General features: G+C 35.6%; 1 protein-coding gene across 3 annotated transcripts in view; it reads right to left on the bottom strand.

The window, feature by feature from the left end:
• hm13 (histocompatibility (minor) 13) overlaps positions 1-23,267 on the bottom strand; it is a 71,767-nt gene extending 48,500 nt beyond the window's left edge. For 2 of the 3 annotated variants that reach the window (XM_057328925.1, XM_057328924.1), the window contains exons 1-7: positions 22,897-23,267; positions 18,130-18,228; positions 16,599-16,681; positions 3,316-3,404; positions 3,133-3,218; positions 2,601-2,726; positions 2,434-2,491 (exon numbers count right to left, since the gene is read on the bottom strand). In XM_057328925.1, coding sequence (XP_057184908.1) covers positions 2,434-2,491; positions 2,601-2,726; positions 3,133-3,218; positions 3,316-3,404; positions 16,599-16,681; positions 18,130-18,228; positions 22,897-23,088 — 733 coding nt within the window. In that variant the 5' untranslated portion in view covers positions 23,089-23,267. The remainder of the gene's footprint in view (positions 1-2,433; positions 2,492-2,600; positions 2,727-3,132; positions 3,219-3,315; positions 3,405-16,598; positions 16,682-18,129; positions 18,229-22,896) is intronic. The other variant, XM_057328926.1, reaches the window with a different exon arrangement.
• Between the last annotated feature and the right edge of the window lie 356 nt (positions 23,268-23,623).

The raw sequence follows: 23,623 nt of genomic DNA, 5'->3' as shown, positions 1-23,623 counted from the left end.
TAACTGCTAATTACTTTTAATTAACAGTATTGTAGGTTTTAAATGTAGCTACTTTTGGTGTATTTTAATAATATATATCTTTATTATAACTGGTAAATGTACAGACATTTGGTTTTTATTAGTAGTTTCTTAGTTAATATACATTTAAAATGTTTTTTAAAAGTAAATTCCTTTGTAGATTGACAGAGAAGCTTAATAAAATTACTTAAAAATTCCTAAATTTACAGAGATTACCCTGAAAAGAAGTTGCTTTTTAATGTATTTTGATATAATTTATCTGTTTTTACACAGTTTAATGAGCAATTATCAACAGTGCTATACTGTAATTTAACCAATTTTTACCATAAAATTGGCTCTGTATTTTTACAGTTCATTTAATGTAATTTTGTGAAACAGTTCTTTTCCGCAATTTTACGGAAAATGTCTGGAAACTCTGCTGCCAGACTTTTTACCGTTTTTTTACAGATTTTTTTTTAACAGTGCGGGGGCACGCCAACAACCGATTACATGCTGCCCTGTGTGTCACCGTGTCCAAAACTTGTCAATATATTTAGTTTGTCGGACATCAAGCAGCGCTGCTCAGACCGATAGGCGTGTACCGCAGGAGAAAGTGTCCGTCATTAATTGCTCACGTGTTAGTTCTGCGCAACGCGCGCATAAAGTTGAAAACATAATAAATCACAAACTTAACATTACTCTGTTGTGCTGAGAGAGTGTACTCTTTTCTTACGGGTTAACAGTCGCCGCATCATAATAATGTATGAATGCTCTGGTCCGGATAGTAAAGTGATAGGCCTACTGCCATGCGGGGGAGTGGGACAATGACAATGAGAAAAAGGCCTGATGCCGGCCTGCGTTTTAATATATGGTAATATATACTGTTTAACACTTTTTTGCTTCATTTTTTGATGGCTCATGCTCTACATGTTTTTGACCTTTTTTGTTTGTGAACTCTCATTTTACCATGTGTTATCCCCATTTATATCTATGGTGCCAATGATTAAATTACTACTATAGCTATTGTTTTCTTATAGATTGAGTCACTTAATTTTGCTCTTAAAATGCATCAGATTGCAGCATTTACCTTTAAAATATGCTAAATTATGTTTGAAAAAAGCATGAAAAAGTTTGTAGGCATAAACTTCAATATTCAATTCACCACTAACACAATGTAGACATACTAAAAAAGGTGAGATCTGAGTGCAACCACCCACCTCCCCCAATGTCAGACAAACGTTCTGATGTTTCTGACTGTGGAAAACAAGCACCTTTGCACAAGCTTCTTAAGGATCCAAATGTCAGATAGGGCTGCATGATAAATCGCAAATAAACCACACACAATTTGGCTGCAATGTTTTATGCGCAGCTTGTCAATAAAGTACGGTTAAATACTGCATCTGAAAAAAAACGTAGCTTTGTAAACTGTGGTAGGCTATGAGACCAGTTTTACTGCGCTTATGCTTTTTGTTGTCCTTATGTTTTTTCAATTGCATCCATTGTTTACCTCATTTGTAAGTCTGCTGTAAAGTGTCTGCTAAATGACGAAATGTAAATGTAAATGAAAGCCAGAGGGAACTCTAGCGCACAAACTCCAAACATGCCCCGCAGAAGAAGTACCATGACAGACGTAGTTCGAGGAAATGCCTATGGGCATCTTTCTATTAGGGATGGCATTTTTCAATAATTTCATATTCAAATATTTGAGCTCATAAAAAAATCATCGGCAGAAGAATTTGACTAATCCTAACGTTTAATGCTTAGTGTCCGTCTTGTTTAGCTCTGCATTGCATTTGCATCAATAAATAAAATCAACTAAGGTAACTAAGGAACTACAGCGCATTTTAAAACAAGCAAAAAAAATATGTGCACATTTATTTACAGGCTATATCTTGAAGGCGACGACCCTATTTGAACACTTCTTAGGAGGAAAATACAGGCTTTTATGTATGGAGAAAGGTAACAGTCATATGCTAAGGCCAAATTCATTAACATTAGTTGCAGTGAAAAGTACATTTTCATGTTTCAAGTTGTTTAAATAAGCATTAGTTAATGTATTTTTAACGAACGAATATTAATTTACAAAGAACAACCACACCAAACAATTTATGGTTATAAGTAAATTAATGTTAGTTATTTAATATTACGATGGTGTTTTTTTACCCAATGTAAGTAATGTTAAGGAATTCTGTGGCTCACCGGTTTTTAAAACATTTTAATATACATCTGAGCATAACACGCGATCCAGGCAACTTTTGGAGAGAGTACCTCTGCTGAAGCAGCGACATAGCAGCCAAGTGCAAGTGCTCACTCTTGCAACTAAAAAGAAATATGTTTTGCCTGAGAATGCAAAAAAATGCTACCCCAGCCCATTTGAGATGCTGATTCAGATAGAAAAACACAATTGATAAGATGAGAGTATGATGAAATACTTACACTTAATGGGAGCTTCAAAAGACTTGGCGACAGTCACCATAACATTGGTGCCAAAAACCTACAAGAAAAGGAGTTTGATAACTGCTATAACAATTAAAGAAATCGTTATGAATTGATAGTACCTCAATTTCAACTCATGTTTATAGTGAAGAGCTTAAGTAACTCACCCAGAACACATCATAAACAAACAGACCTCCCAGCAGGATGCAGCCAGTGCTGACATTGTTCAGGTGAAGCAGCTCAACTCCATTCAGAGCAAATGCCAGACCAAACAGATTATTAGCTACCCAATGCTGCCAATAAAATTAAAAAATTTAATTTCACACAAGGACAATTACAGACCATTTTTACAGTCGGTAATGCTAATGTGTATGGAAAAAAATATTATTTATATAACGCTGTTCTTATGTTTTACTGTTGCTAAAATGCATTTCCTGTAAAACAGCTTTGCAAAAATACAAATTTGTGAGAAGTGCAACAGAAATATATTACCGAATTGACAAAGAAATAGTCAAATAAGAAGTAGTTTAAATGTGCAATATTTAAGTTTTGTCTAAAAACCGACACAAGATGTTTCAAATTTGTTTTAAAACAAAACCTACAATCCATTAGGCCTACATAAAACAGCAGTGTTCAAGATATAAAATAATTACTAGTTCATTAAAGACCTGATTTAAAGTAAGGAAAATCGAACACTACCTTTTTAAGGATATACCAAACCCCGACCACACTGCTGATGACCAAGCATATTAAATCCTTAGTGTCAAACTCATAGTTGACAATCTCTGTGGGAATGAACAGGTTTAGAGCACTCACACAGCATTATTATAAATACATTGTCATATAATGCAATGAGCCTTGTAAATGTGCAAATAACCCTACCCTCTTTGCCTTCCCCAGAGCCCTGTGTGAACAGCAGCTGATACTGCTTATTTGGCAGGTTGGCAGGAAAAAGCCTACACATAAAAGGACTGGGACAGCAATTTCACAAAAATAAATATGAAACTTCATTGCAATTAAGATTTCACGTAACTTAATTTCACTATAATTTCACCAATACTCCACCCAAAAATGAAAATTCTGTGATCATTTACTAACCCTCAAGTTATTCCACTGTATACATTTCATTTGTTCTGATGAACACAAAGAAAGATATTTGGGAAATGCTAGCAACTGACATTTCTGGAGCATCTTTGACTACCATGGTAGGAATAATTATTGTATCTTTTTTTGTTCTGTTGAACACAAAATGAGATACTTTGAAGAATTTAGTAAAGTAAACAATTCTGGGGCACCTTTGACTACCATTTTATTTTTTCCTACTATGGTAGTCAATGATGTCCCAGAAACTGTCAGTTGCTAACATTTTTCCAAATATCTTTTTTTGGTAACACTTTATAATACTGTTGGGTAATTCCAGCGTTATGGATGTGACAATTGCAGTCAAAACTTGAAGTTTAAATTCCCAGAAATTTAATTTGTTACCAATATATTGAACCATCTGTTTATATTTTTCTACAGCCCTAATAACAGAGTGCAGACATCAGAAAAAAAATCAGTATATGCACGAGTTTTCTGTTTAAAAATAGGAAAAAATAATGCGTTATGGACGTGACAAAAAAAGACACACGTTTTTGGGAGACAGGAAGCTTTGTTGAAATTCTGTGAATTAAAATGCACAAACCAAAAGCAATAACACGCAACAAATGGAGAAGGTATGGCTCTTTATATAACATGAAATATTGATTTTGTTTTAATAAATGTGTTTGCATTCATAAGGAAAAAACAATGTTACGCCCGTGACATATCTTCGTTACGGCTGTGACAGCTCTGAAACCGGCACTTACCCGACTATGGAAAATCATGAACAAATGCTTTACAACCACAATCAGAGACTTCAAATGGATATCGGATATTGTCCTCCGACATATCAGTAGATTCGGCTGCAAAATTCATCAACTTCATACAAAACAGCCACACTGCAAATTACTGTATATGGTTTCACATACTATTAATGTGTAACCAGCGTCTGCGTTCAAGGAGACCGTGACGGAGTGGTGGCGTTTGCGCGGATAATCTCGCGTTCATTGTACTTTCAAGGATCTGCTATAGAGGTGCGCGAATATGCTCGCCTTTTTAAAGATGCGCATGGGGCGCGTTTAGAGCGCGAATATGCTCGCTTTCTGTGTACTTTTAAAGATGCGCATGTGGCGCGTTTGGAGCGCGGATATGCTCGCTTTCTGTGTACTTTTAAAGATGCGCATGTGGCGCGTTTGGAGCGCGGATATCGCGTTCAGTGACTGAGCAGGTCTTCCCACATGCAAATGAGTCTGAGACGCGAGATTGTCTCTCAGGACATCAAAATGAGCTCAATATTATTTTATTTTGCCAAATACCGAAGTATTAAGATAGCATACGTGTCAAAACAATAACATCACCAACCAAAATAATAACGTCTGTCATTTGGATTCCACTTAAGAGGAGGAGAGAAGAAACAATCTGTGACACAGACTCCATAAAAGGTGAGCAAACAGTACCATTTATTGTATATTATGAAAATGTTTATGAAACAAAGTTTTATGGAATCTTAACATGTTGACTAAACTTTTGTATATCCTAAAATACTTTTAAATATGTTAAAATTATGAAACACAGTAAGCAATTAAAACAATATCATTGCTGTTCAGTTTGTCAATTAATGTGAATAAACAAACAATGTGAATACAAAAAACTACTTTACACATTTGATTAGTTAGAATGACCAGATGACAATTCCCATTGGTGTCTATGTGTGGATTCAAAGTCTGAACCACTTGGCTAGTTGTCACCCAAGCTTTATCTTCCACCATAGGTAAGATGTACACATATCCAGAACTGTCGTTCCTCTTCAAGAACTGAATTTCAAATGCCTCCTGGTCTTGTTTTTTCACAAGTCCGACAAACTGTCTAAATATTTTCTTTGCCCTGAACTTTACCATTATACAATCTCCAGTGTTGATGTTCTTTGCAGAAGTTAACTGAGACTCAGAGGATTGGTGTGCAGGAGTTTCAACAGATTTGGCTTCTGAGAGAAATGTGTGGACACCTGACTGATCTGCATCAGAATAGATTTTGTGGCATATTTTTCCCCAGGAGACTGGCTGAATGCAATGGATGGACTGAGTGCCCAGAACAGCTGAGGTAATGGCCCACATATCATCCAGCTTGTGATGCTCTACATAATCTGTAATTTCAGTGGATGTAATCAGTTTGATTTTAATGTTTGGACAACTCCTCCTTGCAGAATCTACAAATGAGGCAGCATCATTTACAAGAATTGCCTGTCTGCTGAGGACATCTGTATTAACAGCATGCTTAACTGTTGCTCCTACACCATCCACAGCACCTTTGCCATGGCTTGTGGCGAAAAAGTGCCATTGCAGTGTTATATTTGGGAACAGTTCCTTGAATGTGGTTGACATGAAACACCAGATGAACTTGTTTTTAAATTGAGAGGCAGCTCCATCGCTGAATATGTGCATCTCTCTCATCCGGGGATGTTTTTTTTCAATGTCTTGTACAATCTTGGTGAGGAACGTTGCTACGGACCTCTTGTTATGTTCCAAGCTGTCACTGACAATGGCGTATGACTCTGGCTCTCCATCAGACCATAAAACACATGGAAAGACTGTGATCTGTTTCTGATGCCAGTGTGCTGACTGGATCTCATCCTGGTAGGCAGCAGTGTAGTTTTCAGCTAAATCTATCTGCAGCACCACACTCTCCATGTTGGTTTTTGCTTGCATTTTTTTGGTCTGGAAAAATGCACTTTGTCGTCTCTTCACAAAACAGTGGTGCAGAAATTTCCCAGCAGTTGTTTTGAGAATATCAAGTACATTACCCAGTGAGCCACTCTTCTGGACCTTATTCGGCAGCGCTGCTGTTGTTTCCCATGTGTACCATTTGACTTTAATTTGCTTATCTTCCTCTGGAATGTGACCAAGGATGTGCATTTCCAAAAGCTTACAATTTCTACATTCATCACACTCACTTAACATGCAGCGGGGACTATCAGGACTGCAGACGACTGCTTTAATAAAATCATGTGTGCTCTGAAATGCTTGCCTTGGGATGACGTGTTGCACACAGTCCAGGGCTAACTTAATATTTTCATGGTAACGGCAAAGGCACACATTTCTTGGAGTGTCCGAACACCGCAATACATGAGATGGTCGAAGGTCAGCAAATTTAGATTTCCCAATTATAGACTCCGGATGTTCACTTTTACAACAGCGATAGGCCTCTAGTATAGACATTGTTAAATGCCGTATCTGCATCTTCTTTTTTACTCCTCCCTCCCTGACTATGACCACGTCCCTCATCCCTGGTGCTTGCCTTGAAATGTCATCTCTCTCAAAGAATGCCCTGACGTCATTACATGTAGTACTTGTAGCACTCATATGATTTGTTTGTTTTTTCTCTGTAGGAAGGCACAGTGACATGGCAATTTTTTTTACAACTGCAAGTTTCTTTCTAGGGTTGCTTGGTAAATCTCGGAGTGCTTGTTTTACTGCTTTGCCTAGAGACTGTCTTGATTTAAATGGTGATGTCTTTGGTGACTCCTGGAATGAAACGTCAACCTGTGACTTCTTCAGTTCACGCTTTCTCTTCTGCCTTTGTCTAGCAAGCTCCCTATTTCTCTCTGCCTCTCGTTTTGACTGTGTTTCTTTCTTTTTTTTGTCTTTGTGCCAGTTTCCTCTTTCTTTCATTCTCCTTAAAAAATTTGTCATTTCTCTTCCTCTCTCTGAATGCCTTTTGTCTTTCAGCATTAGTTTTTGCCATTGTACTGTAAAATGAGATTATATGTATTACTATTGTGACTGTATAAATTGATCTTTTTAGTATGTTGATTTGTTAGCATTTGCAAATAATAAAAAAATATTTAAAACTGACTAGAATGATCATTAACTTCATGACCACAGTGTGTTCTATGTTGTTAAAAGTATTAAAAGTAATACTTAAATAATAATTGATCCAATTTTCTCGAACACAGTTTACAAGTGTGATTAAAATTACTTACAAATTAGTGTGAATAAAAAGTAGATTCTATCCAAAAGCTGGAGATCTTGTATCACCTCAGAAATTGCTGCTCTTAACGACAGGGGGCGCGCACGGGAACGAAAGCGAGGGAAAATGCATCAAGCACGAGAGGCTTGCCTTTTAAGGTAGGACGTAAACAATCAGATGAACGCTATTCGAATGCTGCAAGCACAATAACAGTGTGGCGATCTGTATATCCCTATGATATCGACGTTCTCATAATTTGTTATTAATTAATAGTGTTAGTAATTTATAAAATGTTATAGGACAAAATAATTTATACAAATATTATGATATTTAAAACAGATCACAACATGTCATCTGCGTCTGTGATACATGATTCAATATTACGTGCTTAAAACTGTCATGCCCGTAATGAATTATTATGGTTGTTCAGAGCAAATAAGTGAAATGAATTGTTGTTTAAAATCATCAACATATATATTTGGCTTTGTATATTAAGTTTCAAGTTATTTGTATTTGTAATTATTATATGACATAAACTTAAACTTTAAAACGTTATGGACGTGACACAGCAGTGAGGCGTTGTGACATCCTAATTATAGCCATTATAAATTCACAAAGCAGCAATAGTAAGACAGAGTGAGTGTATTAATTTTTCAGACATGCCTTCATCTTTTTGCAAAATGCCTTTTTTAAACATAAAGTACAAAAAAAGGGAGCCTTTGATCCCTCTTCAGAAAGCATGAAAAATGGTTGGTGGAAAATGTAATTTTGGCATTGTTGTATACCTGATGTGGGTGGGAAATCAAGGCAATTTTCTTAAATTTTTTATTGAAGTACATTAATACAATATAAAGCAGGCCTAAATGGACTAATTAAAAATGATTTTGTTCTTTTAGTAGAAACTTTATTTTTTCATGGTAAGGTTGACATTTTCATGGAATTGCTCTGTTTCATACTTAATAGGTAGTTATGCAGAAACTACTGCAGAACAAATGGTTAGTGCTGCATTAACACTGTAGTCATTACTGATAACTTATAAGGACGAAAGATTAACTAATCATTAGGTTACAGCATCCAGGGCCCGTATTCTTAAAGCTTCTAAGAATCCTCTAAGAAAACTCTTAATTTAGCTTAAAAACTTCTACGTAGGAGTCTTAGTTTAAAAGTGATTCAGGACCAATCTGAGAGCAACTCTTGAGCAAGGAAAAGACAAAAACTTTTATCTTAGTGAGGAGGCGGGGCTGAGCCCGTTGCTATGTCTTTTGAAGACTGTGATTGGTTTGTTGGCCAAGAAGGAAAAAAGAGCGCTTTTAAGTATAGGGTCATTAGTTTGAAATTGCACATGTATTTTTTCCTGTTTTACCATACTCGCACGCATGCACATATATATATATATATATATATACATACATATATATATACATACATATATACTGTACATACATATATATATACATACATATATACATACATACATATATACATACATATATACATACATACATATATACATACATATATACATACATATATACATACATATAGTACATGTTTTCCAGCCTTATCATGAAGGTGTGTAGTATACAGTACATATGAGTATGAAATATTTTCATTTTAAAAATAAGAGAAAATCTGTTCACTGATCACCTTTGGTCATGCAGGGCAATGCATTACATTTTATGGAGTTTTTTTGATATGTAGTAGTAAGTAGTTTTGGTCAGTGGTCTAATGGTTAGAGAGTCAGACTCGTGACCAGAAGGTTGCCGGTTCGATCCTCAGGGCCGGCGGGTAACGACTGAGGTGCCCTTGAGCAAGGCACCTTACCCCTACTTGCTCCCCGGGCGCTGCAGTGATAGCTGCCCACTGCTCCGGGTGTACGCGTGTTCACCACTTGCTGTGCGTGTGTTCACTACTCTCTGGATGGGTTAAATGCAGAGTCACATTTCGGGTATGGGTCACTATACTTGACAAATAATTGAATTTATATACACTCACCTAAAGGATTATTAGGAACACCATACTAATACGGTGTTTGACCCCCTTTCGCCTTCAGAACTGCCTTAATTCTACGTGGCATTGATTCAACAAGGTGCTGAAAGCATTCTTTAGAAATGTTGGCCCATATTGATAGGATAGCATCTTGCAGTTGATGGAGATTTGTGGGATGCACATCCAGGGCACGAAGCTCCCGTTCCACCACATCCCAAAGATGTTCTATCGGGTTGAGATCTGGTGACTGTGGGGGCCATTCTAGTACAGTGAACTCATTGTCATGTTCAAGAAACCAATTTGAAATGATTCGAGCTTTGTGACATGGTGCATTATCCTGCTGGAAGTAGCCATTAGAGGATGGGTACATGGTGGTCATAAAGGGATGGACATGGTCAGAAACAATGCTCAGGTAGGCCGTGGCATTTAAACGATGCCCAATTGGCACTAAGGGGCCTAAAGTGTGCCAAGAAAACATCCCCCACACCATTACACCACCACCACCAGCCTGCACAGTGGTAACAAGGCATGATGGATCCATGTTCTCATTCTGTTTACGCCAAATTCTGACTCTACCATTTGAATGTCTCAACAGAAATCGAGACTCATCAGACCAGGCAACATTTTTCCAGTCTTCAACTGTCCAATTTTGGTGAGCTCGTGCAAATTGTAGCCTCTTTTTCCTATTTGTAGTGGAGATGAGTGGTACCCGGTGGGGTCTTCTGCTGTTGTAGCCCATCTGCCTCAAGGTTGTGCGTGTTGTGGCTTCACAAATGCTTTGCTGCATACCTCGGTTGTAACGAGTGGTTATTTCAGTCAAAGTTGCTCTTCTATCAGCTTGAATCAGTCGGCCCATTCTCCTCTGACCTCTAGCATCAACAAGGCATTTTCGCCCACAGGACTGCCGCATACTGGATGTTTTTCCCTTTTCACACCATTCTTTGTAAACCCTAGAAATGGTTGTGCGTGAAAATCCCAGTAACTGAGCAGATTGTGAAATACTCAGACCGGCCCGTCTGGCACCAACAACCATGCCACGCTCAAAATTGCTTAAATCACCTTTCTTTCCCATTCTGACATTCAGTTTGGAGTTCAGGAGATTGTCTTGACCAGGACCACACCCCTAAATGCATTGAAGCAACTGCCATGTGATTGGTTGATTAGATAATTGCATTAATGAGAAATTGAACAGGTGTTCCTAATAATCCTTTAGGTGAGTGTATATATATATATATATACAGTATATATACACATACATATATAGTATACAATATAACTACATATATAATATAAATACAGTATATTTCACATATCATCTCATATAATATACAATATACATATATTATACATATAATATATCACTAAACATATACTATATACATATAAATAATATACGTATACATATATAAATATATAAATATATACAATGTCTATATCATATACATAAAACATATACTATATATACTATTAAGTATACTATATATATTACATATATACTATATATACATATATACAAATATATACTTATATATATATACTATATATATACTATTATATATATATACATATATACATATATACATATATATATTAATATATACATATATATACATACTATATATATATATATATATATATATATATAAATATATATTAGTGAAGAGTTTGGTTCCAAAATGAGATAACTCTGTTTTTAAAAAAAATCAAAAATCATGTTTTTTTATTGTGCATTCCAATTAATATCATTCAAACTGCAGTTGGTTTGTTTTGATTTAAGCCATAATAACTAAAAAATACAGCTAACTAACACAATAAAAGACAATAAAAACACGATAACATAATAAAAAACATGATTTTTGATTTTTTTTTTTTTAAAACGGAGTATCTCATTTTGGAACCAAACTCTTCATATATTCTTTTTTTATTTACCATGCTGTTAATTCAACGTATTTAATAGAAAATTAACAGTGACACAATAAGTTTCTGTAAGGGCTGTAATTGTTTGTGTGATTAGATTGTGACCGTTGTGACAGAACCAAATCACTCTGCTAATAGTTGCATTCGTCTAGTATTTTCTGCTACGTAGTTGCAATTCATGAAAAATCTTAGCGCAAAGAGTTGCTCCTAGTGACAAAATTCTAAGAAAATTCTTAGAAATGTGGGCGTTTCCCCTTAAAATGACAGAAAAGATCCTAGTAAAGAAAAAAGTAATTCATAAAGCATCTTAACCCTTAAAAGAGCTCTTAAGGTCCAAAATTTTAGGAGTTGCGAGGAGGACTTTTAAGAGACTTAAGAGTTTCTTTAGCAGCAGAGAAAATGGACGAAACAAAAAAGTAGAAGAAATGTGTTGCAATGCATGACAATTTCCATATTACTTTTAAGGTTTATCAGATTTTTTTATTGTTTTTGTGTGTGTTCAACTTTTGTTTATCTTGGTTTTGGTTTCCTTGTATAGCCGCTTTGATGCAATGCAAATTGTAAAAGCACTATAAAATTAAATTAAATTGAATGACAGTGAGTTAATAAGACACAACACATTAGATCGTGCAGGGTTCATGTTTGTGACCGATCCTAGTAGAGACACGCTAACATCTCCAAGACAGCGCACAAAATGCCATAGCTCCAGAAATAGAAGAAATCACCACATTAACATATTTAGCAACTGGAGAAATGCAACTATGTAGCAGAGATGATTTGGTTCTGTCACAACGGTCACAATCTAATCACACAAACAGCCCTTACAGAAACTTATTGTGTCACTGTTAATTTTCTATTAAATACGTTGACATTAACAGCATGGTAAATTAAAAAAAAGAATATATGAAGAGTTTGGTTCCAAAATGAGATACTCCGTTTTTAAAAAAATTCAAAAATCATGTTTTTTATTATGTTATCGTGTTTTTATTGTCTTTTATTGTGTTAGTTAGCTGTATTTTTTAGTTATTATGGCTTAAATCAAAACAAACCAACTACAGTTTGAATGATAGTAATTGGAATGCACAATAAAACAACATGATTTTTGATTTTTTTTAAAACAGAGTTATCTCATTTTGGAACCAAACTCTTCACAATATATATACTGTATATATGTGTGCGCGTGTGTGTGTGTGTTTGTGCGAGTGCGTGTGTGCCTGCGTGCGTGTTAATATGGTAAAACAGGAAAAAATACATGTGCAATTTCAAACTAATGACCCTATACTTAAAAGCGCTCTTTTTTCCTTCTTGGCCAACAAACCAATCACAGTCTTCAAAAGACATAGCAACGGGGTCAGCCCCGCCTCCTCACTAAGATAAAAGTTTTTTTCTTTTCCTTGCTCAGAGTTGCTCTCAGATTGGTCGTGAATCACTTTTAAACTAAGACTCCTACGTAGAAGTTTTTAAGCTAAATTAAGAGCTTTCTTAGAGGATTCTTAGAAGCTTTAAGAATACGGGCCCTGGTCAACATAAAGTTCTTTATTTGAAGCACAATTCTACAAGAAAGCAGGGCTCTAGACTAACACTTGAGAGAGGTGGCACTGGTGCTACCAAGTTGGTAGCACCAGCCCTTAATTTGATAGCACCAGATTCGTGGGGTGAGGTAAGAAAAAATAATCACTAAAACTTCATTAAAATGTGTTTAATACATTAATAAATCAATTAGAAATTAATACAAATCATTGTTTATGATTGAATTATTTTTATTGTATATGTAAACTCTCTTACAACACTTGACCATATTTAAAGCACATCTTTCTTAAAGCTACTTTCTTCCTTTATTTGTTGTGAACGACTCCTATAAGAGAACACAATTCCTTTAATATCAGTGAGTGTTTTTGGGCCCGTCCGTTGTTGTTTGATGAACATTATAAACAGAGCTCTTTATTATGCTGCAGCCCCTTTATGAGCTCGCGCAATATACTGGAACACACGTTTTGTTTCCCAACTGTTTGGTCATGAAACAAACTGAATACCTTTACAAGTTTTCTTGTTAATATGGGAATTTTTACATTATTTTGTGTTTATATGTCCGTTTCAGAGTAAGAAGGCGTGAAAGAGAACTCAGTTTAGTATTTTGTGCTCTGACTCTCTGGGCGCGCGCATATCTCAAACAACCCGTGAGACCTGAAGGCTTTTAGTGATTATTCTTCATGAAAGCTGCATTGATACACGTTTGGCTTCTATCAATAGCGTCTTACAAATAAATAGTATTTAGCGTGATGTATAACGTTTTGTATGCTTTGCAGTATTGTTAGAGATCTTTATACAAAATAGTTTAGTGCTTAAAGTTTAAACACGTTTCCTGCATTAGCTTCACATGCATACAATACTTGCAACACATTTCGTTATCTTTGCTGTTTTGTACCTTAGCAGGGGAAATTCTTGTATTCTGCATATTTATTTCAGTTGCAAGATTGAGCGCTTCACTTGTTTGCTCTTTCGGTCCTTCGCCTCTTACCCGCGAATTACGTCTTTGGGGTCGGGGGCACTGATAGATAAGTGAATGGTTGAAGGAGGGGAGATGAAAATGAGTGACTGAATGCGCCGCTTGCGCAATATAACATTTCTGCGCATTAAATTTATAATACGCAAAAATTATATATTGATCAGTTTGACAGTCGCACCGGTGCGACCATTAAGAAAAACTTGTCGCACTGGCAGGAAAAATAGTCGCAAAATGAGACCATTTAGTCGCAGTCTAGCGTGTCAGAGCACTGGTTATGATTTTCGGACGGATGAGGCCTTAACTTAACATTTTTAACGAAAAAGTTGTCAATCGTTCTTTTCATCTTCTCTCATCATCCACGGCTACATCCACTCTGTTTATCTGACGGGCCTAGGCTCCTCACCTCTCTCTGTCTGACTGCAGCACAGCATTTTCAAACGTACACACACGAACAGGAATATCTGGACCACGGCCAATCAGAGGGGGGTCCGCCCTTCACTATCTCTGATTGGTTTAGACCACGATATGGGCCTAATGTGTCTGTTGTTGACTTTCGCAGAGACTTTTTTTTCCCCCTCGAACGGCTGGTCGCATGCGACCTCAGATTTTTTTTAGTCGCACCATTGAGAAATTAGGTCGCATATGCGACCAAATTGGTCGCACTCTAGAGCCCTGTATTAGCTTCCAGTTGTTTCTGTAAATCACAGTGTCTTGTTTGCTTCTCTTTTGTGAAGCTTTCATCTGTCTGTATAAATAATTTATACTATAAAGACAGCAGAGATTTTGTGTTGAATATAGTGTTGTCAAAAGTACCGGTACTTCGGGTCCAAGTCGGTACCTAAAAATAAAAAAGTTGTCGGTACCTAATTTTCACAAGACCCGGTAGTACCGACGTACCGGGTCAACCGGGTACTGATGCTCTGTCTGACAGGTTGTTAGTCGGAAACATTGTAGAGACGCAATAAGACGTGATGAGCGGATAAGCGCGGCTCCGATCCACAAGAGATGCGCGCAGAAATACTTCAGATTCAAGTCATATCACGAAGAAAACGAACAGAGTTTTGTGGTGAAACGAGGAAGCATCTGGATTTAAGTTAACAAGTTCAAGCGGTAAGTTTCAAATTATGTTCGCGTTTGCATTATGAATGTTGTAGCATATGTTAAGTTAAAGGTTACGTCAAAATAAACATCCCTGTTTGCGTGTTAATTTGTTAGCGCCAATGCTAGTCAAGTGTACTTATTAACCATTTAATGCTTTTATAACTGTAATGGAGTAAAATTAATGGGAGGACAGGGTGGGGTTTACAGTACCTAGTATTTTATTTAGGCCTATCTGCAATCTATGTGCTAGAAAACTAGCATACTAACTGTATGACTAGCAATGTGTATGTCTTGGATAGTTAACTCTATTAGGTTTAAAAAGCTACATTTAAACTAAAGAAAAATATATCTGCTGCATTTATTATTTTAATATACAGTTACCTTAATGCAAGTAATCTTGTGTAAATGCAGTATAAAAACTGATGTTTGTTTTAATATTGCATTTAATGCATGTTTGTTCAGTCAGTTGAGTTACTGAAGTTTATTCTATTTGTCTTATACAGCAGCAGACTGAGGAGGATGTTCATCAGCATGAAAGACCCCAGAGAGCACACAACAGTTTCAGCAACAATTAACTTTTACTTCATGTATACAAAATGGCATTGCTTTCTATACATTTATATTAACAATGAGCTTTATTCATAAAATTGTGTTTCAATTAGCATGTACTTGTGTTTTGCTTTGGTACCGAAATTGGTACCGAGAACCGTGGAATTTTACTGGTATTGGTACCGACTACTGAAATTTTGGTACCGTGACAACACTAGTTGAATATATCAATAAAGTAAATTGATAGATGTGGTTTAGCATTTTAGCAGCATTCAATCTGAACACGCTGCTGCTGTGACTTCCGCATACAGGGACGTCATGTTCATGCCCCTCCCCCTTAAAGTAACAGTGCATTATTTGTGGTTACAATACTGTAACGATTGATTGACAATAAAAACTTTAAATTTTACCACAGAAACATTAGTAACAATACAGTGATTAAGAAGGGGGATTCTTTTTTACTATTTTTGTTGAAAAGCACAATATATTGATTTGTTTTGAATCAATATAAAAATATAAAGTATCACAGTATGGAGAATTCTACGAAATTCCCAAAATAATTTGTTCAAATTAATTAAAACTATTCATATAATTAATCCTAATACCAAACAGGTATCTTTAATAGGCTGTTTACGGGCAAAGTTGTTTTTCGCAACTGTTAGTGAGTAGTTAATGGATAGGTATTTTAAATGAGTCTTAATTATTGTATAGTTCTGCAGGAGACTCACAGCATTTAGTTGTTATTAACATTATTAAATAAGTAATATGTAACTAATTGTTACTTACTTTAAACATCAGTATGCTGTTTCCTACTGATTAGTTCATCTTTCTACCTTATTAGTTATCAGTAATGACTACAGTGTTAGTGCAGCACTAACCATTTGTTCTGCATTAGTTCCTGCATAACTACCTATTAAGTATGAAACAGTATTATAAAGTGTTACCCTTTTTTTGTGTTCAACAGAACAAAGAAATGTTTACAGGTCTGAACCAACTTGGGGAGAGGGGGGTAATTTTTGGGTGGAGTATACCTATAATGAAAAGAGATATTTCCTACCTCATGGTGTGAGATAACGCTAATATTCCCAGCACGAAGAAATACATGGATAACAGTAAGTTTATGTATTCTTGAGAGAAAATCTAGAATGTCAAAAGAAAAACAAATTATTCCTAAAAAACAGTCTAGTGTAACTGTGCACAATACAATTAAAAACATGGTTCTGTTATTACATTCTGGGATCTCCCTCATCATCAAACAATGCAACTAGTTATGAAATTACAATTTGCAAGGTTTGCACAACAACCTTTTTTTCCCCAATCAGGAAATAAGTGACTCTAAAACTATGACAGGATGTAAATGTTCATTATACACTATGATTCGCACTCAAGAAAGTGTTAATATATTAAATACTTTTATTCCATGATGGGAGGCAGGTTAACACAAACGTTTCGGCTAATGCCTTCTTCAGTGTGTTTAGCCATTTGGTTGCCACATCCACATTTGAAATAATTATGTCATCATTATCATCATTGTCCACACCCGTGTAGCCCAATTGTTTAACACTTATCAATATAATCCGTTAACGACTTAAATGTCATGAATTTAAAATCGCATCTTCATTGATCACTACACATCACCAACACACAACCAACCAATCTCAAACCTGAACTAAAATGCAAAAAAAAAACACAGTTACAGAAAAATCTCATCATTGTAAAGAATATAGATATCACCACAATAACACCACAAACCTTAGCATAAAACAAAAAAGAAAAAACAAATAATTCCCAATTATGTATTACAGAAAGTATCAACAATTAAATACATTATATGAAAAGGACATCGATTTTGAACATCGGAAATACATCGTCATAAATAATCGACACACTTAACATTATAAATCTAAATCTTTATGAAAAAATCTCATCAAATACCATTAAAGAAGAACCGTTAAAGGAAAACCGTAAGATCTAGTTCTTCATTCATACCGGTAGGAGTTAAAGAATTTAGTTTATGAATCCAAAATGCTTCTCGCTTCAATAATTCTGTTTATATTACCACCTCTACGTGATCCAATAACTTCTTTTAATGGTATTTGATGAGATGTTTTCATTAAGATTTAGATTTATAATGTTAAGTGTGTCGATTACTTATGACGATGTATTTCCAACGTTCTAAATCGATGTCCTTTTCATATAATGTATTTAATTGTTGATTTTTCTGTAATACATAATTGGGAATTATTTGTTTTTTTATTTTTTATTTTATGCTAAGGTTTGTGGTGTTGTTGTGGTGATATCTATATTCTTTACAATGATGACAATTTTTCTGACAATGATGATAATGATGACATAATTATTTCAAATGTGGATGTGGCAACCAAATGGCTAAACACACTGAAGAAGGCATTAGCCGAAACGTTTGTGTTAACCTGCCTCCCATCATGGAATAAAAGTATTTAATACACAAACACTTTCTTGAGTGCGAATCATTGCGTATAATGAATAGTTTTGAAGATTAACGCACCACTATAACCAAGGAAATACAAGAGCACAGTGCAAATAACTTGGAAGGATGTAAAAGTTACCTTAAAAAAGAGATACAGGCCAAAGAGAGTACAGCTGGCAATGATGGGAAAGCGTGCAGCATCTCTGCTTGTGATGGTCTCTGGCATATCTGAAGCATTCTGGCAGACAGAGAGAGGTTTTATCTTCAGAACAATACACACTTTTTCCTCACTGTAAAATGTTGAGACTGCTCATGCGCAGTTACGCAGTTTTGCCTAAAGGTGGAGTCGATTTGAATTCTGGCATTATGAAAGCATGGTGAAGCCAGGCAGTGTTTGCCTCTATCCTATTTTTAGCTTTTAATATGTCTTTTTCACAAGCCTGTTGACACTTTCAACTGTCATCGGAATCGTTATTTTCATTTTTTTAAATGTATGTACGTTTATAACACTATACTTTGTATTAAATTAAATTTGCATAAAATAAAATAAAAATTGTTAACGCTAATGTTAGGGTGTTTCTTATACAGCATCAATGGAAGTCACGGTAAATTTGACATCATTCTCTCTTTTGACTGCCGTTATCAGACTCTCTCTATTTATTCATTTTTTTGTTGAAAGTAGTACATTACATAGAGAAAAACTTGCAATAATACCATGTATGTTAATACTGTACATTCTCTTTAATTTTCCCCTAGTATTATTTTTATAAAAATTTTATTATGATGTATGAAAAGCTGCTTTGCAACAATGAAAATTGTGAGAAGTATGGAAGTAAAATAGAGACAAATGTGTTTGAAGCAAAAAGACGTGCTGAATAGCACTAACTGAAAAAAAATGCATTGTATTAACAGTGCTTGCATTTTAAGGTTCTGCAATTCAACATGGTTGCATATTTAAAGTGTGATTTTTTCAAATGTAAAAATTTCACACACAGTTTCACCGTTTAAAAATTCAATAATCAAAATTCACCTTTTAAATTTCGTTAAAAAAATTCAACTTGTTTTAAAATACAACCTTTAATATTCGACAGACAAATTTTTGTTCATATTATTTCGGTTTAAAAATTAGCTTCCACAAATTCAATGGTTCAAATTCGATTTGAAATTCAAAGTTTCACATCCGGGAATCCCAGGAGAAGCAATAGAGCGCCGATTCTGCCAATGCATGATCTCTACCTGCTTCCTGACCGCTTCACCAGCAGGTGGTGCAAGTCGCTTCTGACGAAGACCAAAGCAAGAAATGCAGATACTTTTTATATGTTTGCAGCAGTCCACTCATCTGCTCGATTAAGTGAATTTATTTGATCTCATAGATCTCCTCTTATGCATCATCAACATCAGAAATTTTAGGTTTCCTGCTCTGGCTCGGAGGAATTAAGTTATTTTTTACTTCAGCACATCGTGTTCACATAAATACTATGCATCATCAGCATTTACAGGACATGTATTGTGTTTGAAGCGGTCAAATAACTGAGATCTCAACTAGGAGCTTATTGACAAATGCTCTGATTTTAACACGTACTCTCTCCCATGTGCTTCTGTTTATATGACGTAGCTGCAATCTCAATAAACATTCTTTTTATTTTCCTCGCATGATCTTGTTTTAATTTGAGACTCTCAGAAAATGCTGGATGTTGTGGAATTGTGGAAACGGTCGTTTGTTAATACGAGACAGAAAAACTGATATTTTAGCCAAGCGAACTTCTTGAGCAGGCCAGATAAAATAGACCAGATAAAAATAGTCAGCACTTTCTTTAGAACCCGACTAGACCCGAAACGTCTTGTGCAGCCTGCAGCCAAGCAAGATACCTCACGGCATTATGGATCTATACAGCTGTAAGATGGTTTTTAAGCGCAAAGATAAAAACGTTTGTTGCATGCTGTGTGCGTTTCCCAATAATGTGCCACACACGAACATGCGAGTATGACTACACGCTAATTGCTTGAGTTGCTGTCTGTTCATTTAATGCTAAAACGTCAATCACTCACGGTATATTAACCTAATTATGTCTTGTAAAGTTTGGCGTAACAAATATTTGTTGTTTACCTAACCATAAAATGTAATTAATTTGTGTCTTTCGGGGCGATTGGTAAAAGCACATTCATTATAAATTACCAGAGACCCGATGCCATATCGGACACGACCTGTGCCCAAGGCATATTTTGTCAACGTTTTAGACCCGAAGCCACTGGGACACATGAAGACCTCTCTAACATATAGGTGCTGGTCATATAATTAGAATATCATCAAAAAGTTGATTTATTTCACTAATTCCATTCAAAAAGTGAAACTTGTATATTATATTCATTCATTACACACAGACTGATATATTTCAAATGTTTATTTCTTTTAATTTGATGATTATAACTGACAACTAATGAAAATCACAAATTCAGTATCTCAGAAAATTAGAATATTACTTAAGACCAATACAAAGAAAGGATTTTTAGAAATCTTGGCCAACTGAAAAGTATGAACATGAAAAGTATGAGCATGTACAGCACTCAATACTTAGTTGGGGCTCCTTTTGCCTGAATTACTGCAGCAATGCGGCGTGGCATGGAGTCGATCAGTATGTGGCACTGCTCAGGTGTTATGAGAGGCCAGGTTGCTCTGATAGTGGCCTTCAGCTCTTCTGCATTGTTGGGTCTGGCATATCGCATCTTCCTCTTCACAATATGGGGGTTAAGGTCAGGCGAGTTTGCTGGCCAATTAAGAACAGGGATACCATGGTCCTTAAACCAGATACTGGTAGCTTTGGCACTGTGTGCAGGTGCCAAGTCCTGTTGGAAAATGAAATCTGCATCTCCATAAAGTTGGTCAGCAGCAAATTCTCAAATTATCAAACAGAAATGTTTAAGATCTCCAAAGTATGTTAAATTAATTAACACTTTTGTCTCGATAAAGCACAGTGGACCAACACCAGCAGATGACATGGCATCCCAAATCATCACAGTCTATGGAAACTTTACACTGGACTTCAAGCAACTTTGATTCTGTGTCTCTCCACTTTTCCTCCAGACTCTGGGATCTTGATTTCCAAATGAAATGCAAAATTTACTTTCATCTGAAAAGAGAATTTTGGACTACTGAGCAAGGCCAGTCCAGTTCTTTTTCTTCTTAGCCCAGGTGAGACGCGTTGACGTTGTTTCTGGTTCAGAAGTGGCTTGGTTCCAGGAATGAGACAGCGTGTAGCCCATATACAGATGTCAACTTTTTTGAGAAAATATATATATATTTTTTTTTTGAGCTGTAAGTCGTAAACATAAGAATAAAAACAAAAAAAACTCTTGAAATATTTCACTTTGTGTGTAATGATGAATATAGAATATAAGGAAATTTTGGGAATTAAACTACAAAAGAAAAATAACTTCTATTCTATTTTTTTTTTAGATGAACCTGTATACTCTTTATAATGTCCTATCCCTCTGAAATTAAAAACAAAACAGCACATTGTCATTTCTGTGAGATAAGTCTATTTATTATCTAATTATTTGTCATTTATACAGTTATTTTGTGGAAAATGTGAATAATAGCATAGCAGGCTGATTGAAGGTGTGCCCCTAAATTTTATGCATGTGCTGCGATCCCAAAAGTTTAATTCAGGGGCTACAGTGTTCCTAGTAAAAATTTAATCTTGAGCCCTGCTATTTATTGTTGTATCTATAATTTGTATATTTAAATTTAAAACCTTTCTTATCTCTGTTTTTATATTCAAAAGGAGATACTATTAAATGACACATACAATTGTCTGTATTGTATTATTGTTTATCCTTTACTGTGACAAACCCCAGATTTAACATAGGATTCTGAGAGTGATACTTGAGCACAGACAGGCTTCTTTATGGACATGGAATTTGAGGCCTTCATTACAACTTTAGAAGGACCCATACTGATGGATGACCTTGAAAACCTTCCAGATATGATGATATACAGCATAATCTGATATATTATGTTACAATTATACAGTATGTGTCCATTACAAATGTTGGGTACAATTATTACATGTGCAGCACACAAATAAATGTTTTGACTCAGTTTGTTACTTTTTGTCTACTAATATTTGTTAGGTTTAGTTTACTTAGAAATGTAAGGCAATCAGTTTCCTTATATTTTCTAGTTAAGTGAACACTAATAAGAAGTTAAGATAAGTAATGATTTTGAATCACCAGTACATTGTTATTAATGAATAAGTTTAGTGTACAAAAATGGCCAACTTAGACTGCTCTTAAAAAAGTGAGGAAAGAAATTTGAGGCAATCAGTTAGTCATTATGCATTGCAAATTTCTTCATTATACTGTATATTGCAACTGATCATCCCTGCATTTCAAATGCCTGTCCATAAAAGCAAGCATTCTGCACATGATAGAACATTCAGCATGCCCTTTTTTCAAGTGTAATTATGGCCTGTTGATAATAACAGCTTTAGTCAATGACAGTAATGTCCCAAACACGCAAATTATCTCGACAGTCGAAAGTTAATGCATATCAACATGTAAACCACATTCACATATCAAATACACACACACACACAGACGCGCGCGCGCATTCTGTACAGACATCACCAGTTTGTAGATAACATATGGTGGTAACCACAACATATTTTATGCTAAGGGCGCTATTTTTCTGTCTATTACTTAAATCAATCTAACAAATGACTAATTTTAGCAGCAGGTCACACTCTATACAACGGGCTTCAATTCATATTAAAACTTTCATTAAAAAATCGATTTATCATCATCATTTAATTTAACCATCTGGCTTTTATATGCGTTTCTACTATTGTCTTATAAATAGGTCAAGTCTACACGATTGTGCATTATATAGATATTTGTGTAACTATACCTTAGACTTAGAGCAGCCCACAGATCTCAAGGCTCCAAAAAAGATGGGCAGGAGGGCCATGAGCAGCAGGCTGCCGTATGCCAGTGCAGTGCCCTCGGCGCTGGACACCAACCGGCCCGCAGTCCCGTTTACCACATCCGAAGCGTTACTGGATCCGTCTGACACCGCAGCGCTCTGGTCTACTTCTGCCATGTTTCAGCGTGTATGCGCGTTAAATTACAAGTGATAACGTAATCTTTAAATAGATGCCTTGTCAACTCACTGTACTCATTGATATGTGCTCGGTTCGCTCTTAAGGCCACGTTTCCTAATTCAGTGCAGTGAACCCCCTGAGGTTTTCTTCACTGTTCGCAGAGAAATACACTCACAGTACTGACACCTAACGGCACGGAGGAAGAAGGCTACTACTGCTGCTGCTTTTTCTTCTTGAGTTTTAATGGCGGTTGGCAAACCAGCTTATAGGTGCATTACCGCCACCTTCTGAACTGGAGTGTGGATCCAATTGTTCGCAATTACCTCAGTCATTCTTAATATATATATGAAAGAAAATAAAAGACAAAAAACAATTAATAATTATACTTTTTACACTCTATCCGTCAATCCTGTTTCTTTTAAAAATTTAATTAATTGCTCATTTACTTTGCAATTCCAATTGTACAGCTGCTTCTTTAAATTCCCTCCTTTCTTTTTCATATCCTTTACATTCTATTAACACATGTTCTACACA

Source organism: Triplophysa rosa, unplaced genomic scaffold, assembly GCF_024868665.1.
Source record: "Triplophysa rosa unplaced genomic scaffold, Trosa_1v2 scaffold97_ERROPOS222486, whole genome shotgun sequence".
Taxonomy (NCBI): domain Eukaryota; kingdom Metazoa; phylum Chordata; class Actinopteri; order Cypriniformes; family Nemacheilidae; genus Triplophysa; species Triplophysa rosa.
Note: the sequence above shows the minus strand (reverse complement) of the source record. Positions and strands in the feature narration are given on the sequence as shown.